The 15219-nt window shown below is 43.6% G+C and overlaps 4 protein-coding genes across 53 annotated transcripts in view; 3 read left to right on the forward strand and 1 right to left on the reverse strand.

The window, feature by feature from the left end:
- The window catches only part of LOC126555987 (heat shock 70 kDa protein cognate 5), a 56580-nt gene that overhangs the window by 33225 nt on the left and 8136 nt on the right, over window positions 1-15219 (forward strand). The gene's annotated exons all lie outside the window — the stretch shown is intronic.
- Window positions 327-2000, forward strand: LOC126567472 (zinc finger protein draculin). The gene is made up of 5 exons (XM_050223691.1): window positions 327-428; window positions 500-619; window positions 689-1327; window positions 1396-1636; window positions 1720-2000. The coding sequence occupies exons 1-5, from the start codon at window positions 327-329 to the stop codon at window positions 1998-2000; spliced, it is 1383 nt and encodes a 460-aa protein (XP_050079648.1).
- Window positions 3072-6361, reverse strand: LOC126567473 (kinesin-like protein costa). Its single transcript, XM_050223693.1, has one exon. The coding sequence runs from the start codon at window positions 6357-6359 to the stop codon at window positions 3072-3074; it is 3288 nt and encodes a 1095-aa protein (XP_050079650.1). The 5' UTR covers window positions 6360-6361.
- LOC126568747 (cell adhesion molecule Dscam2) overlaps window positions 7917-15219 on the forward strand; it is a 60723-nt gene continuing 53420 nt past the window's right edge. For 39 of the 50 annotated variants that reach the window (XM_050225291.1, XM_050225301.1, XM_050225295.1 and 36 more), the window contains exons 1-3: window positions 7917-8055; window positions 8254-8583; window positions 12476-12670. In XM_050225291.1, the coding sequence (XP_050081248.1) occupies window positions 7965-8055; window positions 8254-8583; window positions 12476-12670 (616 nt within the window). In that variant the 5' untranslated portion in view covers window positions 7917-7964. Of the gene's footprint in view, window positions 8056-8253; window positions 8584-12155; window positions 12321-12475; window positions 12671-12853; window positions 13019-13197; window positions 13360-13571; window positions 13734-15005; window positions 15177-15219 lie in introns of all 50 variants that reach the window. The other 11 variants (XM_050225340.1, XM_050225332.1, XM_050225331.1 and 8 more) reach the window with 6 other exon arrangements.

The raw sequence follows: 15219 nt of genomic DNA on the forward strand, positions 1-15219 counted from the left end.
TGGATCGCTCCGAACAAACGGTTTGAACTCGAATGTGCTTTATTTTACCTACGGATCCATCCGAACTCCTTGCATCCAGGGGTCTAACTTGATTTCTACACAGATCCACAGGAGTCGACTCCTGATTTGAATGACTCTTCGTAAAAGATCCTTTAAGCACAACACTATCAAGAACGATTCTGGAGAAGAAAATGCTGTTTACGTCTAATTGTATGCCCTGCACTGTACAAATGTTTTGATTTCTCAAACGTCAAAACCGTTCAAGCAAACAGCATAAAAAATGTAAACAAGTAGCGATGGTACGATTTTGGAGACCTTAAAAAAATATGGAATTTTCATGTGTAATATGTGCGGAAGTGCAGAGCTTATCGGAAGTTCGTAATCTGGTGGACATTTCTACAATATTTTACAAACTAACAGCGTTGGAGGTATGTTATTACGGGGTAATAAACACGCCATAACAAATGCAAAAGTTCATGCAAGATTGTGTGCTCGACAGGTTGCCAAACTGGACAATATTCACCAACTGCTAAAAGTTTGCAGTCAATGTTATGGAAAGTTTGTTGATTTTGATAGTTTTCGTACGCTTTGTTTGGTGGCATACGAAAAGCTTACCCAGGTAAATTAAAACGATGGATTTTACCAAGCAAAAGGCACTTCGGGTCATGCTTTGTTATTTGTTTTGTAGTTCCAAACAGATTCGTTAAAGGTTTGCACGAAAGAGATTGAAGAACTAGCAGATCATCCTGAATGTGAAAAAGAAGAACATCATATTTATTCACCGGCTGATAACGAATTACTCGAGAAAGTAGTAGTTGTTGAAATAGACTCCTCAAACTATGATACATTGTTGGAACATGAATCGGACGTAAGCGATGATAGTGATGAGGAGGACAGCACAACACTAGATTCTACTGATCCAACAGTTCCCTCGATACGGAATGATACCAAAACTGCAGACAACGAAGAGAGCAAACAAAACCGGAGAGCATTGAACTGCGATCTGTGTGATCGAAAGTTTCGCTCCCAGGATCGTTTAGAGGGACACATACGGGAACATCAGGGGCTGAAGCCAGCGCTCTGCCAGATTTGTGGAAAGTCTTTTACGGATTGGAAAAATCTGAAGCGGCACAAGGACGAAAAGCATCTGCAACGCAACCAGGGCGTTTTCCGGTGTGATTACGAAGGATGCACTTCATCGTTCTCCTCAAGCAAGGTCCTGAATGCGCACAAGAAGAGGCACGATCCGAACTATGTTAAACCCGTACCGAAGCCATGTATCTGCGAAACGTGCGGTATTACATACTCGTCCAAAGGAGCGTTAAAGGTAAGATGATGAATCTCGAACGAAGTTTGGGTGGTTTTAACCGGGAGTTTTTTTTTCGGTTCCACCAGAAACATTTGTACATTCACACGGGCGGTATGCCGTTTCATTGTGAGAAATGCAACAAAAGCTATCCTACCGCGTACAAGCTGAAGGTGCACATCATGCGACATCAGGGCATCAAAAACTACGAATGTTCGTACTGTGGGTTGAAAAAAACTACCGCCGACGAGCTGAAGCTACACATGAACTATCACACCAAGGAGAAAGTGTTCAACTGCCACTTTTGTGGACAAACTTTTTTAACCTCAGGTAGCTTAACGGCTTAAAATTATAGTAATTATATACAGCTAATGGTAGTAATTATTTTAAATATTTCCTTTTTCTTCTTGTAGGCAATTTTTCGAGACACGTAAAGCTCGTACATCGTGGCGAAAAGGAGTTCAAGTGCACGTATTGCGTACGATCGTTCGGCAAGGCGGAAACGTTGAAAAATCACGTCATGACACACACCGGTGAAAAGCCGTACAAATGTACGATCTGCTCGAAACAGTTCATACAAGCACATTCGTTGCAAATTCACATCAAAACGCATGATAAGAAGGGAGGTAAATCTAAAGAGACTACAATTGGGACGGAGGTACAGTTTGTAGCGTCCTCTAATGGTGGCGAATAGTGATAGTCGTATGACTCGACTCTTTTTACGAAAAATCGAGCAGGAGCTAGGTTTGTTCCTAAGGGAATCTAGTTTTACTTGAGAGTGTAACGAGTACGGACCAATCGGGAGGTGCAGCAAAGCATATGGTCATCCCGGACCATCGACTCGCACTCGCACATGCTTTGCTGTAACCACGGGTCGACCTGAACTCGTTGGAATACCGCTCCAGGTCGCTTACGGACTCATCCGACTCGGTAAGTTCGGGTCGACCCACTCTTCACGAGTGGCGAACCAGAAAATTTCAATAATTTACAAAAAATGCAAGCTGTTTAGATCACTGATGCATTCGGTAGTGCTTTGATGGTAGTGCGATGCGATTGGACAAATATGTGTCCGTATAGAGTATCACGTAAGGGAATATTTCAAATGATTATTTGAATGATGCAAGCCTGTTATGGAACATTGCACTAATATAATGGATTTTTTCATGCACTGAGAGAAAATTTGCGTTGGGACTGTTGAATTTTGCAAATTTCTATTGCAAATGTGCATTTGCACATTCAATTCCGCCAAACATCTTCACCGCAAAAATTTAGTGGAGAGGCGCCCTCGCCAGATGGTTCCCCCTGGCCGGCGAAGCTCCTGGCGGCCGTCAAATCTGTCAACTTATGTAAATCTGTCGTATGTAGAAAATCTAGCCTAATTATTTCTTTGTCATAGAGCGCTTGCCGAAAATACACAATCCGTAATACGCTTTCAGTAGACACTTTATTGACCACGGAAACATACAATTTAACTGTTTATCTCAAAAACCGCGCGTGTATAGTGTACGGGACAATGCAGAAAGAAATTGTTGTGTGTAATATATATTTATTTATACATCAATCACAAAACTGCAGAACCTGAACCATCTCTAATATTTGAACATCCACATCTACACACAAAAAACACTGAAAAGGAAATGCTGTAAAACTGTGTTGACTACTGTCCTATACATCAACAATATGCAACACACAGCAGAGAGCTCGGACTGAGATTACCATACATATACTACTAATAATGTACTTCTTAAGGTGCTAAACCTTTCTTCTACTTGCTGCTACCTGTTCCACCACCGCCTCCTCCATCACTCTGGATAATTATTTTGTTCTTTTCGCGCGTTACTTTCGTAAGGGACGGACGTGATGCGCCCTGTAACTGTTTGAGGTTTTGCTGCGGTATGTCCGATTGGAAGATTTTCCGCTTATCGCTACCGTGGTAGCGCGATAGGACATGTAGCTTCGAGAACAGCTTACTCTTCGGTCGGTGTTCTTTCTCCGCGATCGCTACCAGTGGCGTTTGGACTGGGGCCGTACTCGCAGCACCGGCGGCACGGTGATGCTGTGTGAGAGCTGAATTGGTGGTGTGTCCCAACACACCGGACGGTCCTGATGAAGGCATAGTGCTAGCTTTGTAGTGTGCCAACTGTTTCAAACTGTGGCCGGTTAGCAGTTGAGGTTCGCTGCTTGTACCACCGTCCGAATCGTCGTACTGCACGTGGCGGTGATGCCGTGCCGTGGAACCAAGCACAAACTCCGTCTGCGTGTGGTACGGTGGCAGTACACTGTCCGGTATGGTGCTTGAAATCGATGCGGACGTGTCTGCGGCAAAATGGCGCAACATCAAGTTCAACTTCGTTTCGTGCTGCTTCTGTAGCGCAACGATCGATCGTTCCTTCTCAAGCCGCGTTTGACGGATCGTGTTGGTAAGGATCTTTTCCTGCCACTCCCAAGCATCCTTTTCCCGCTCGAGCGAAATAAACTGCAATTCTAGCTTTCTGCTCGCTTCCTTTAAATCTACCACCTTCTGAAAATATTTGTACAGCAACGTTCGCATCTCATCCAGCGACAATTTGTTGAGCCGTGCCATCAGCATCTGTTCTCCCTTCTCGCGCTGCAAACTTTCATCCGTATCGATACTCTTCCGGCCACAGATCAGTTCGTTCTTCATCTCGATCGCTGCATCGATCGCTTCGATCGCTTCATCACATTCAACCAGCTTGCGCTCCTCGTCGAACGATGGCATTTTATCCTCCCTGATCTTCCGATCCAGCTGACACCGTTGCTCAACCAAATGATCACGCGTTCGTCGCAAATTCCTTATCTCGCAACGAAGCGATTCCTTTTCCGCACTTTTCTTACTAACGTACTTTTTCAAATTGCTCGACTTTTCCTTCAACACGTGCTCGATGTGCGAAATGCGCTCGTTCATATTACGTATTTTACTTTTACTTTCGCTCAACTCCTGCAAACCGCCGCCATTGTTATTCGTACGCCCTGCGCGGGATTCTTTCTGTACCGCCTCCAACTCCTTCTCGAGCATTTCCTTCCGATCGAGCTCTTTTTTAAGCATTCGCTGTAACACGTCCAACTGCTTCTGCGAATCCTTGATCGATTGTTGCAATTTTTTCTTCTTGTGACCCGATTCACCGGCAATGAAACCGATCGATTCGAGATCCTTCAACCGTTGCTCGAGCTGTGATGTTTGGCTTTTCAGTCGATTAATGTCCTCCTTGCTGGTGCCATTTACAACCGCCTTTCGGAGTTGTTTTTTCGTCTTCTCGTACTCTGACTCGAGTTTGTGCTTTTTCTTGCTGAAGCGAGACTTTGCTACCGAGCGTGTTTCACTGTGCTCGATCAGATCCGTAATGTACTTCTGCTTCAGTGCGATCGTGCGCCGGATTTCTTCGATCTGTGCGTGCAACGATTCGATACTGGTTTGGCAAATGCGAAGATTACTGTTCAGAGTTTCGAGCTTTTTGTCCAACGCGGAAGGTTTGTCCAATGGTAGAGAGTCGCTTTTTAGTGGTAGCATTAGCGGCAAAAGCTCTGTGCTGCTAACCGTTTCACCATCGAAGATTGATTTCCTTCGGGCAGGATTGTGAAAATTGTTCCCATCGGAGGGAATCATCTTCCGGTCGTGGTCACCCGATTCATGCGCATTCATGCCGGTTGTTGGATGAGTTAGGAAAAAGTCCTGATACTTTTCCATAATCAAATTGTTCGTTTTTGTCTGGAACGTCTTAATGTAGCTCTGGATACGATCACTAACGTCCGTTAGATGCGTACAGATATCGGAATCACTTTCGTTGTCCGATTGGTACGGTTCCTTGGTGCTGCTGCCGTGCCCTGTATTATCTTCCGCTTCATCGATCTCTTCGATCGGACCGAGACAGGCACGGACGGGCTGTACACCAGCCGGAATGCTGATGTCGGTGGAGCTAAAGCAATCGTCACATTCCGCCTTCAAGTACAACCATTCCTCAATCTGGTTCCGTTCCGTTTGGTTCAGCTCGCAGGTGCTGAACAGCTTCGTGAACAGACATTCGGCGTTCTTGAGCAGTTTGGCCCACTGTTGGGAAGCGAAGTATAGTCCGTCGATGTTGCTATTTGGCCCACCGAGCGGATCGTGCTCGTTAAGCGCCACGATCGGTACATTATTGTCCGAAAACGTGTTCATTACCACGTGATTTACAATTTCCTCCGCTCGTTCACCAAACTCCAGATCACGCGCGGTACTCTCCGTTTGCAACGTGGAGCCTGCCACACAAAGCAGCAGCAGCGTTTGTGCACGACCACCGAAAGAATCTTTCAAAAAAGCGGTTAGCACCGAATCATTATACTGTTCGTTTCGTCTAACGACAATATCTTCCAGTTTGCGTAGCCCGGCATCCAGCGGTACCAGCTCGCGCTCAACCATTTCCCGCTCGGAACCACGCAAATCGCAAAAACTGATCGTCGACTGTCGATGCTGGTTCATCCCACCGACCGATGTCCACTGTTGCTCGAGCACCAAGCTAAGAATACTATGATTTTCGCCATTCCGTCGATGCAATCCCAACCCCAGCAGGGCGTACGTATCCTCCACCGAGAAACACTGTACCATGGCAGCATTCTCCAGCACATCGATCACATCCCCACTCGCAGTGATTTCACTCCACGCAATACTGATCGAAAACATACGCTCCGGATGTGCATTTAGCCGACAGAACAGATCACGCACAAAGCACAGTACAATCCCATCATCCTCGTGGGTCACTGTGCCACCGTTCGAACAACCGTACAAGGTGTACGTTTTGCCCGTACACTTCGCGCCGTACGTGACAATGGAGAAGTCATACCCCTCCAGCACGGATTCCATTAGTCCTGCGACGGACTCAAAGTACAGCAGCTGATTGCTGATCGGTGTGCGGTATACGTGTGAAAAACGGAACATTCGCCCTCCGGCACTTTTCAGCTGGTTCTCCGCTTCTTCCTCATCGCTGGTACGGTTGCACGTTTGATTGTCCGGCGACTGGTCGGACCACAGCCGTACCACAACCTTCAGTGGTATGTTCATGCTTTACTAAATACGGAAATCGGAATGAGAGACGGCATTTGGGTGGTGGCAAATAGTACAAAATTACCTTGTGTGGCATCAGAGGAGTGTTGATACGCGTTGCGAATGAGCTGTGGAAAATGTTTATTTTTCTTTGATTGAGCTTTCAAACACACTGGAACAGTCACAAAAAATCGAAGCACGATTTGAGATTTCGAGCGCGAGGTGATGTCAACATAAGCAGCACCTCCCAGATAGCCAAAATACCTCCCAGTGTGCTAAATCATGATTCTCACTATAGTGAGAAGTATGATTTTGTTCGCCGGGATGGGACGCTTTAGAAAGGCAACGGAAAGCACCCCTAGGGAAGGGAATGATTCCAACTTGATTCTTCCTTTCACGATTCAGTGGTTTTCTTCTTCTTGGCTTAACGACTTCTAAGGTCATGCCGGCCATCGAAATGGCTTACTAGACTACCGATACCACGTAGTTGGTTAGTCAGTCCTCACTACGGGGGGACGGTACAGATGGGATTTGAACCACAGTCCTGTCGTTTGAAAACCGGCGCCGCTGTCACCTACACCACCGGGCCGCTCCACGATTGAGTGGTATTTCTGGTATATTCTTTTGTATGAGATCTGGAGCACAACCCCAAAATCGATGGTTCAGTACGATGAATGAGAAACATCTGCTCCCTACAGTGAGAAGCATGATTTTGCTCGCTATGGAAGGCTGACTGCAAATGCAATATGGCGTCCCAAACAACGCTGTGACAGTTCTCTCCCGGTCGATGCATTTAAGCTGTCATATGTTGTTTCATTTCGTTTGGATACCTTTGGCCACTGCGTCAGACAGCAGACACAAAACATAGAGCATTTGGTTCGGGCGAAGAAGTGAACGGTGATTCCGAGCGGATTGCGTTTCGTGTGGAAAGAAATCGAATTTTCATTGTGAAATAGTGCATAATAGCAATAAATTTGTATCGCTACAGGTAGGTAACAGTGGGTACAGCAGGTATTTCACAATTCGGCCCGCAAAACCTGCCTGGAACGCATCCTTTTTCCCACCAGGGAAGGTGTGTGTGCTTCCTTTTTTCCCGTCGCGTTTGATGGCGTGCGTGAAAATTTTTGGCTATCCCTTCACCCCCAATTGCGCACACCAGCGGCAAAAAAGGAATGTTGGGAAATTCGTCCATTTGTGACTGGAAAAAACCCCACCATCCCGTGTATCCTTTTCGATTGGGGCGAAGCCCAAGTGAATCCTGCTACAGCCAACACCAAACTAATCGATTTTCTTTTCCATGCGTCAACCCTCCTTTTTTCTTGTACACAGGCGTGTGTGTGTTCGTGTGTATCCTTCGTCGAGAGCGGCGTGCAAGGAGGTCTACTCCACACCCTCCACCTAGGTTCTGGAGCCAGGGTGCTCCAGAAATCGGTAGTGCAAATTTTCCGAGCGTGAAAAACCCCCGTGATTTCTTAGTGTGTGCCATTGTTTCCCACTGAGGGCGTGTGTGTGTGTGCGTGTGCGCGTGTGAAAAAGGATACAGCTTTTCCGTACCGTGTGTAATACGTACCGGAAGCAAGTGAACCGACCGACTGAAAGAAAACAAAAAAAACGGCAAAGAAGATGGTGATGCTGGTGGTTCGCGACACATCGCGTACCGTAGCAATCGCGGCTGCGTTGCTCTGCTTATTAAGTGGCTTCAATTGTCTCAATGGTGAGTAACAACGGGCGAGCCGTCGTGTGTTTTTTGCATTTGTTGTTGTAGCACCCGAAACGCGCGGTCTGTATACTTTGATTGGAGTTATGACCCGCGGTTAAGAGAATGCCAAGGGCTTCTAAGATCGTGTACGGTTACTTAGGAGTAGCAGGTGTGTGGGAGTAAGCTGCTTTAAACGCTGTTTTCATCTTGCAGGAGTGCTGGCTGCTAGCAAGGTGGACGACTCGAAGGGTCCCGTCTTCCTTAAGGAACCGACCAATCGCATCGATTTTTCCAACTCAACTGGCGCCGTAGTCGAATGCAGTGCGACCGGCAATCCGCCACCGGAAATGATTTGGATCCGCAGCGATGGTACGGCCGTCGGTGATGTGCCCGGACTGCGCCAGATACTGCCAAATGGAAATCTCGTGTTCCCACCGTTTCGTGCGGAAGACTATCGGCAGGAGGTGCACGCCCAGGTGTACGCCTGTATGGCGAAGAACCAGTTCGGATCGGTTATTTCGCGCGATGTCAACGTTCGTGCCGGTAAGTTTTAAGGGTCGGGAGGTAAGAAATGTGGGCAAAGTACGAAACATCTGCTGCGAGGCTGAGTGTTGTTAAACAGGTAAGCGCTGGTATGCGGGCGCATACCCTTGATGCTTCGGAAGGAGTTGGAAAGTAAACACCCAAAAGCAGCAGCAAAAAGGGAAAATGTATCTGTGTATGTGTGCGGTGCATGTGATGCAGATGCAGTAAGGATAATCTGGATCTGCTTTGTGGTGCGTTTCTCAATTTCGTGGAATCGAGATGCTCTGAATCTGAGGCCGCATGCCATGTGTGTTTTTCCATACAAATTAAAATGAGTGCGAAGAAAATCCATCTAGCGTTGTGTGCGTCGTGTGAAGGATGTGTGAAGCGAAAACAACCGACGAAAGGTTCAAGTGGAGAGAAGGAATGTAAAGCAAAGTGTGCGACAGCAAAAAAAAATCTTTCAAAAGCAAAAAGTGGATAAGAAGCGGTTAGAAAATGCTTAAGAATGGTGAAAGAAGTGGGAAACACAAGAAAAAGTGGAGAGGATTTTTTTTAAAGTGATTGCATGTGTAAATGGATGCACCGTGCGAGTGCATTCGCGATGTACCGGCATATTTGAATGTTTGCGTGTGTGCGTAATAGAAGAATGCATGAAAGAGAAAATCGTTTGAAGTTTTTTTTTTTTTTTTTTTTTTTTATTCACAAGGGACGGCCTGGCCGTATTGCTAAAATTGTTTGAAGTTGAAATATGGAAAAAAAGAAGAAAATGATCAGAAATTATGCAATTACATACCCTTCTTGTCGTGTGTGGCATAAAAATGCGTTAAAAAGCAAGATAAAAAAGTGCATGCCAATCGATGTTTGTGTGAAAATGGGTGAAAATTGCCCTTCAAATGTATGCGACGGCTACTTGGATGTTTTGTGATCCAAGCGCAAGAGATGCTTTGCTGTGCCGTCAAGGATGATGTGGCGTGTGCTGTACGTGATGATAAGAATAACATGCGGATTAATCACCCACAACGCCAAACCCTTCCTGCCAAACCTGCCATCAACGTCCAAACTATGGCTGGTGGACAGCCACAAAAAAAGGATAATTTATCAGATGTTTCGTACACGCCCCATTTCTTTGTTTACTTTAAACATTTTCAGCCATCATTTTGCAGGTCGTAAAGAAAGGTTCACGCGTCGTTTGTTTGACGGAAGGAGGTTGTTTGTTTGATTTTCCCTTTTTTTGCATCGGTCCCCCACCATCCCTTTTTCACGTGGTTCTTCTTGTTGTTCTCCGGTTTCGTTGTGTTCGGTTGGTTTTGTCCCGATCGATGGGGTTCGGCAGTCGTCTCCCAGTACTACGAAGTGGATGTCAACAAGGAGCATGTCATACTGGGCAATTCTGCCATCTTCAAGTGTCTGATACCATCGTTTGTGGCCGATTTTGTCGACGTCGTTTCGTGGACCAGCGGTGACGAGCAGGAGGAAACACATGTCTACTCAGCCGATTCTTATGGTTAGGATTTCGGGATTAGGGTTTTCGACTAGGCATAAGATGGTTCCAAAATTCCTTAACCAGTTCGTTTTATCCTTTTTGCCTTGGTCCCTTCCCTGTACATGCACTATGACCAGTTCCTATGGCTGCACCTTGTATCTGCATGCATTTGCATTACTTTAACGCTGGTGCATATCCGAAATAGCACTAGAAAGACTCAAAATCGTTCAGAACTTTGGTTCCATTACAATTTCACAAAATTAAGGCAACGCTCAACTTAATTGAACCAACTTTAACATAATAGTATAACCTATTTTTTTCATTTTACAATTGAAACTTAACTGAATAAAATTGAAATTTTGCAATTGCAGCATGGCACACCAACAGGATAAGGTGTAAATGTAAAAACAAGATAAGGTGTAAATGTAAAAACTCGGTCTGCAATTTCGTTCGATGTCAGTCAGTCATAATGGTCCGTATTGACAGTGTTTGCATGAACAAAGCATTGTTTGTTTCATGAAATCGCTATCAAATTATCGATTATCGATATGCCATTTGCCACCGAGCCGTAAATGAGCAAAGGTCGTAGTATTTTTTGTAAATTATACCTTACCTTTGTTTGGAATGTTACAATAAAATGCATTCAAAAATTGTAATATCATAAAATTATAAAAAAGTGTATGCATTTTAGTATAGAAGAGGTTTAACGGATTGACACTGGCGAACCGACTGTCCCCAGGGACTGACATGGCGTTTGACGTGTTAAGGTCCAACATTTATTGTGCAGGAGAACTTATTGAATTTTCGATTGGATGATCTGGTTTTCAATATTTCTAAGGTATTGAGAGTCATCTCAAATTATTTTAAATTTTGTTAATTTACTTATTTGTTATCTTAGCTTAACTTATTGGCTTATAGAGTTAGTTTCTTAGTTTCTTAGTTACTTAGTTTCTTTCAACAACATTAGTTTATTAAATATGAAATTTTAAAAAATCATCTGAGAGTTGCAAATTAACTTCTAGCGAAATTCGGGAAGAGATCATAAAAATTTTTTGTTCATAATTTTTCAAGCCTCTCTCAGGAATGCTTCAGGATTAAATTCTGAGATATTTTTGAGGTTATTGTCCTATAAGATGATCTCAAAATAGTTCACTCAAAACTTAGTAAATCCTTCTGCAATTATTTTTCAGAAGCAAATTTAGTTTTTCAATAACGCTGTATTTTTGATAAAGGATCGATTTTCGATTTGTGAATCGTAAAAATTGTGCGGATTATGGTTTCAGATGCGACTATAGGAAAATGTCATAGTGTGTATCCTTCAAACTGCACCGAATGATTTGAATCTTGTACAGGGTTTAACGTTTTAGTTTGGATTGGCTGTCATTTTTTGACTATCACATTGACATTTTTTGACTAGCTGCATTCGGTTTTTGACCGGCCGCCTTCGGTTTTTGATTTCCCGCATTCGGTTTTTGACTGGCTGTGAATATTTTGAAGTGCAAGCATTGATTTTCATCTGCCCAATTTATGACAGCTTGTAACGCCGCATGTTTATAACTGTGCACTGTGCATTGTTGCGTATGTGCGAAAATGTTTGTTTTTTTCAGTTACTAAAAGCTCTTTTTTGTTTAACGTATTGTTAAAATTTTATGCTTATTTATAGAACATGCATTGGGTGTTTTTTGTTTAGTGTGATACAAAAAGTGATTCCAAGGAGATAAACCATTCTGCACGGGGTGATACTCGGCTGAACATACGGCTGTAGCAAATCGGGCGGATGAAAACCAATGCTCCCAAGCCACAGCCAGTCAAAAACTGAATGCGGCAAATCAAAAACCGAATGCAGAAAGTCAAAAAATGTGGGCAACCAGTTCAAACCAAGACGTGTAACCCTGTAAATATTAGTTTGGATTCGTTTGCTGCTATTCAAGAGAAGCTTTCCAAGGTAGTTTATTGTAATTATAAGAATATTGTTTGTCCTAAAGTTGATGGTTACTCACATTCGATCTACAAGTAAAGAACGTTTGAAATCAGCTGCCGGTTTAACTTCCTTCTAATCTAAACGCTTCCATCCATCTTGTCCCCGTTGTTCGCTGCTTATCAGTGATTGCTCAGTACTACGATGTGGACGTAAACAAGGAGTACGCGATACGCGGCAATGCAGTCCTGATGAAGTGTCAAATACCATCGTATGTGGCGGATTTCGTTAAGATTGTCTCATGGCACACCGATACGAACGATAGCTTCTATGCTAATTCTACCGACGAGGGTGGGTTCGGCCGACTGTGCGGAATGTTTTGATTGATCCTCTGTGGCCTTTCCTTCCCTTAGAAAATATCCCAAAACTGTAAATGATTATTTAAAAAAATTATTTATCGCTATGAGTTTCATGTAATTCTCTATGTTCGCTTTGAACTCGTCCAGTCGTCCAGCAGTACTACGATTCGGAAGTGAATAACGCTTACGTTATCCGTGGCAATTCGGCTATCCTGAAGTGCTCCATACCATCGTTCGTGGCGGATTTTGTTGGTGTAGTCTCGTGGAATGATGATGCTGGCAATGTCTATCAGCATATCGATAATCGTTCGCAATCCTCCGATGTGCAAGATTTAGAAATTGGTTCGTGTCTCTAGCGTAGGAACACTTGAAGATCTCCCCTCCTGAAACCTACCCCTTTTTTGTTGTAGTCATCATCAGATTCAGATTTTTTTGGAAAAGTCCTCAAAGTCGTCTATTTATTTTCAAACTTCTCAAATTCTCTTTTATTATCGTTGATTATTTTAACTAACTCCTTCTAAACAGTCGTTAATCAATACTACGAGGCGGAAGTAGTGTCAGAATACGTAATAAAGGGCAATACGGCGGTACTGAAGTGTAACATTCCCAGCTTCGTGACTGATTTCGTAAAGGTCGAATCGTGGATCGGAAGCGATGGTAGTCTGTATAATGCTTCCAGCTTCGATACCGGTACGGTGGTGTTTTTGGCTCTCACGAGGCACTGCTCCAATTTTTCCAATCCCTGGCATCTTTATTATAGTTTTGTCTTTCATTTTTATTGTCTAAATATGATTTTACTTTGTTGCTCTGTAAATGATACGTTAATGGCTCACGGGGGCACGTCTCGGTTGCCTCTGCTCTTCTCCCAGTCATTAATCAACATTACGGTGCCGATATACTGATGGAGTATGTCATCCGCGGCAACAGTGCCATCCTGAAATGCTCGATACCGTCGTTCGTGTCGGATTTCGTGCGCGTAGAGGCGTGGATAGATGAGGAAAATAATGAGCTAGTTCCATCGGAAAACTATGGTAGCGTTTACCAACAGGGCTTTAGTTTACGATGCTCCAAACTCCATTCCACTTATCCCAAATCGCTCTTTATAGTTGCTTCACAAAGTCATGCCCCTTCCCTTTGGTTTATTTATGTCGCACCAAGTTTTATGTTTTAATTGTTTATCTTTTTTTTTAAATTACTTTCAATCATATTCTTGTAACTTTATGTTTGATGTCCATCTGTTCAGTCATCAATCAACACTACCAGCCGGAAATACTTACTGAGTACGTCATCAGGGGCAACTCCGCTATTCTCAAATGCTCCATACCATCGTTTGTGTCCGATTTTGTTCGTGTTGAGTCGTGGATCGATGAGGACGGCATCGAACTTGTACAGTCGGACAGTTACGGTTAGGGCGATGTCATCAAGTTTATGTTTTTTCTGTTGGTGGCCCCATGATCCTTACCCATTCCCATAATGATAATAATCCTTATCGCCTACCACTTTTCTTTTACAAATCTGCTTATTGGATTGCAATTCATGATGTGTCTTTTGCACTTCAGAAGATTATTTTTAAGCTTTGTTTGTATTTGTTTGTATATTTTGGGTGGTCGATTATGTGTCCGATGTTTTGTTCTGTAACTGACTTCACCCGGCATCCGGTTCCCAGTCGTCAACCAGTACTATCAAACGGGCTCTGAGGATGAGTACATCATTCGGGGCAATTCGGCCATTGTGAAGTGTAAAATTCCTTCGTTTATTGCGGACTTTGTGTACGTCGAAACGTGGCTCGATAGTGATGGGAACGAGTACCACTATCGTGGTGAAGATGATAGCAATGGTGATTGTTTTGCAGATAGGAATTAAGCTCACGTTCGTCTTTTCCTTTCCGATCCCGAAAAAGAAAAAAAATGTCTCTCCTTATCTGAAATTTTTGCTTTCGTTAACTCTTTTCTCATGATTTTTATCCAGTTGTGAATCAGTTCTATCAGACGGACGGTGAAACCGATTATGCCATTCGGGGCAATTCCGCTATTCTGAAATGCAAAGTACCATCGTTTATTGCTGATTTTGTGCACGTTGAGGCTTGGATCGATAATGATGGCAACGAGTATCACACGGGAGAGCAGGATTACGGTTGTTTGTTATGCTTATTGTGAAGCGTTGCTCAAAAAATAGGAAGATTTCCTTGTCTTTCCATCAACCTTTCCTTTTTATTATTTTTCTTATCTTGTAACGTTGGTTTTTTGCCTTTTTGTTTGTTGACAATTATTTAAGAAAATTTAGGAAAATATAAGGATGATTTTATAGGTTCTATTTAGTGTTGGGCACTCGGAGTACGAACTACTAGGTTCCGAATTCGTGTTCGTAATCGTTTCTTGTTCCGGAAACAATTCTGGAACTGTTTCCGGTACTCATTCCGGAACCAATTTCACAATCAATTCTAAAATCGACTTCAGAACCAATTTCAGATCAGATTGTGATTCGTGGAACCGATTCCGGAACCAATTTTTGGATCCAATTTCGAACCTAGAATTTTTGGAGTGCTCCGGAATCGGTTCCGGCCGTAAGAGCATTTTTACCCATAACTAGTTCTTTTAGTCAACGAAGTCGAGCTTAAAATTTGTTAGTTTCAGTTAGTTTTATGTTATTTCTTCCCATCTTTTTTCCTTTAAAACAGTTGTTAATCAGTACTACGTTACTGAGGCAGAGAATGAGTATATTATCCGAGGAAACTCAGCCATCCTGAAGTGTAAAATCCCTTCCTTCATTGGTGACTTTGTCGCGATCGATGCGTGGATAGACGATTCTGGCGAAGAGTACAACCAGGCGACTAATAGCGAACAACTGGGTACTGTCGAATTAGGAACTCTTCCGTGTTTTTGTAGCATTTT

Source organism: Anopheles maculipalpis, chromosome 2RL (genome assembly GCF_943734695.1).
Source record: "Anopheles maculipalpis chromosome 2RL, idAnoMacuDA_375_x, whole genome shotgun sequence".
Taxonomy (NCBI): Eukaryota; Metazoa; Arthropoda; class Insecta; order Diptera; family Culicidae; genus Anopheles; species Anopheles maculipalpis.

Excerpts from the sequence above, each read along its gene's own strand:
- LOC126567472 (XM_050223691.1), top strand. The coding sequence starts at position 327 with ATGGAATTTTCATGTGTAATATGTGCGGAAGTGCAGAGCTTATCGGAA. Across the intron at positions 1,328-1,395 it reads CGTCCAAAGGAGCGTTAAAG|AAACATTTGTACATTCACAC; the intron begins GTAAGATGATGA and ends CGGTTCCACCAG. Across the intron at positions 1,637-1,719 it reads ACAAACTTTTTTAACCTCAG|GCAATTTTTCGAGACACGTA; the intron begins GTAGCTTAACGG and ends TTCTTCTTGTAG.
- LOC126567473 (XM_050223693.1), bottom strand. The coding sequence starts at position 6,359 with ATGAACATACCACTGAAGGTTGTGGTACGGCTGTGGTCCGACCAGTCG.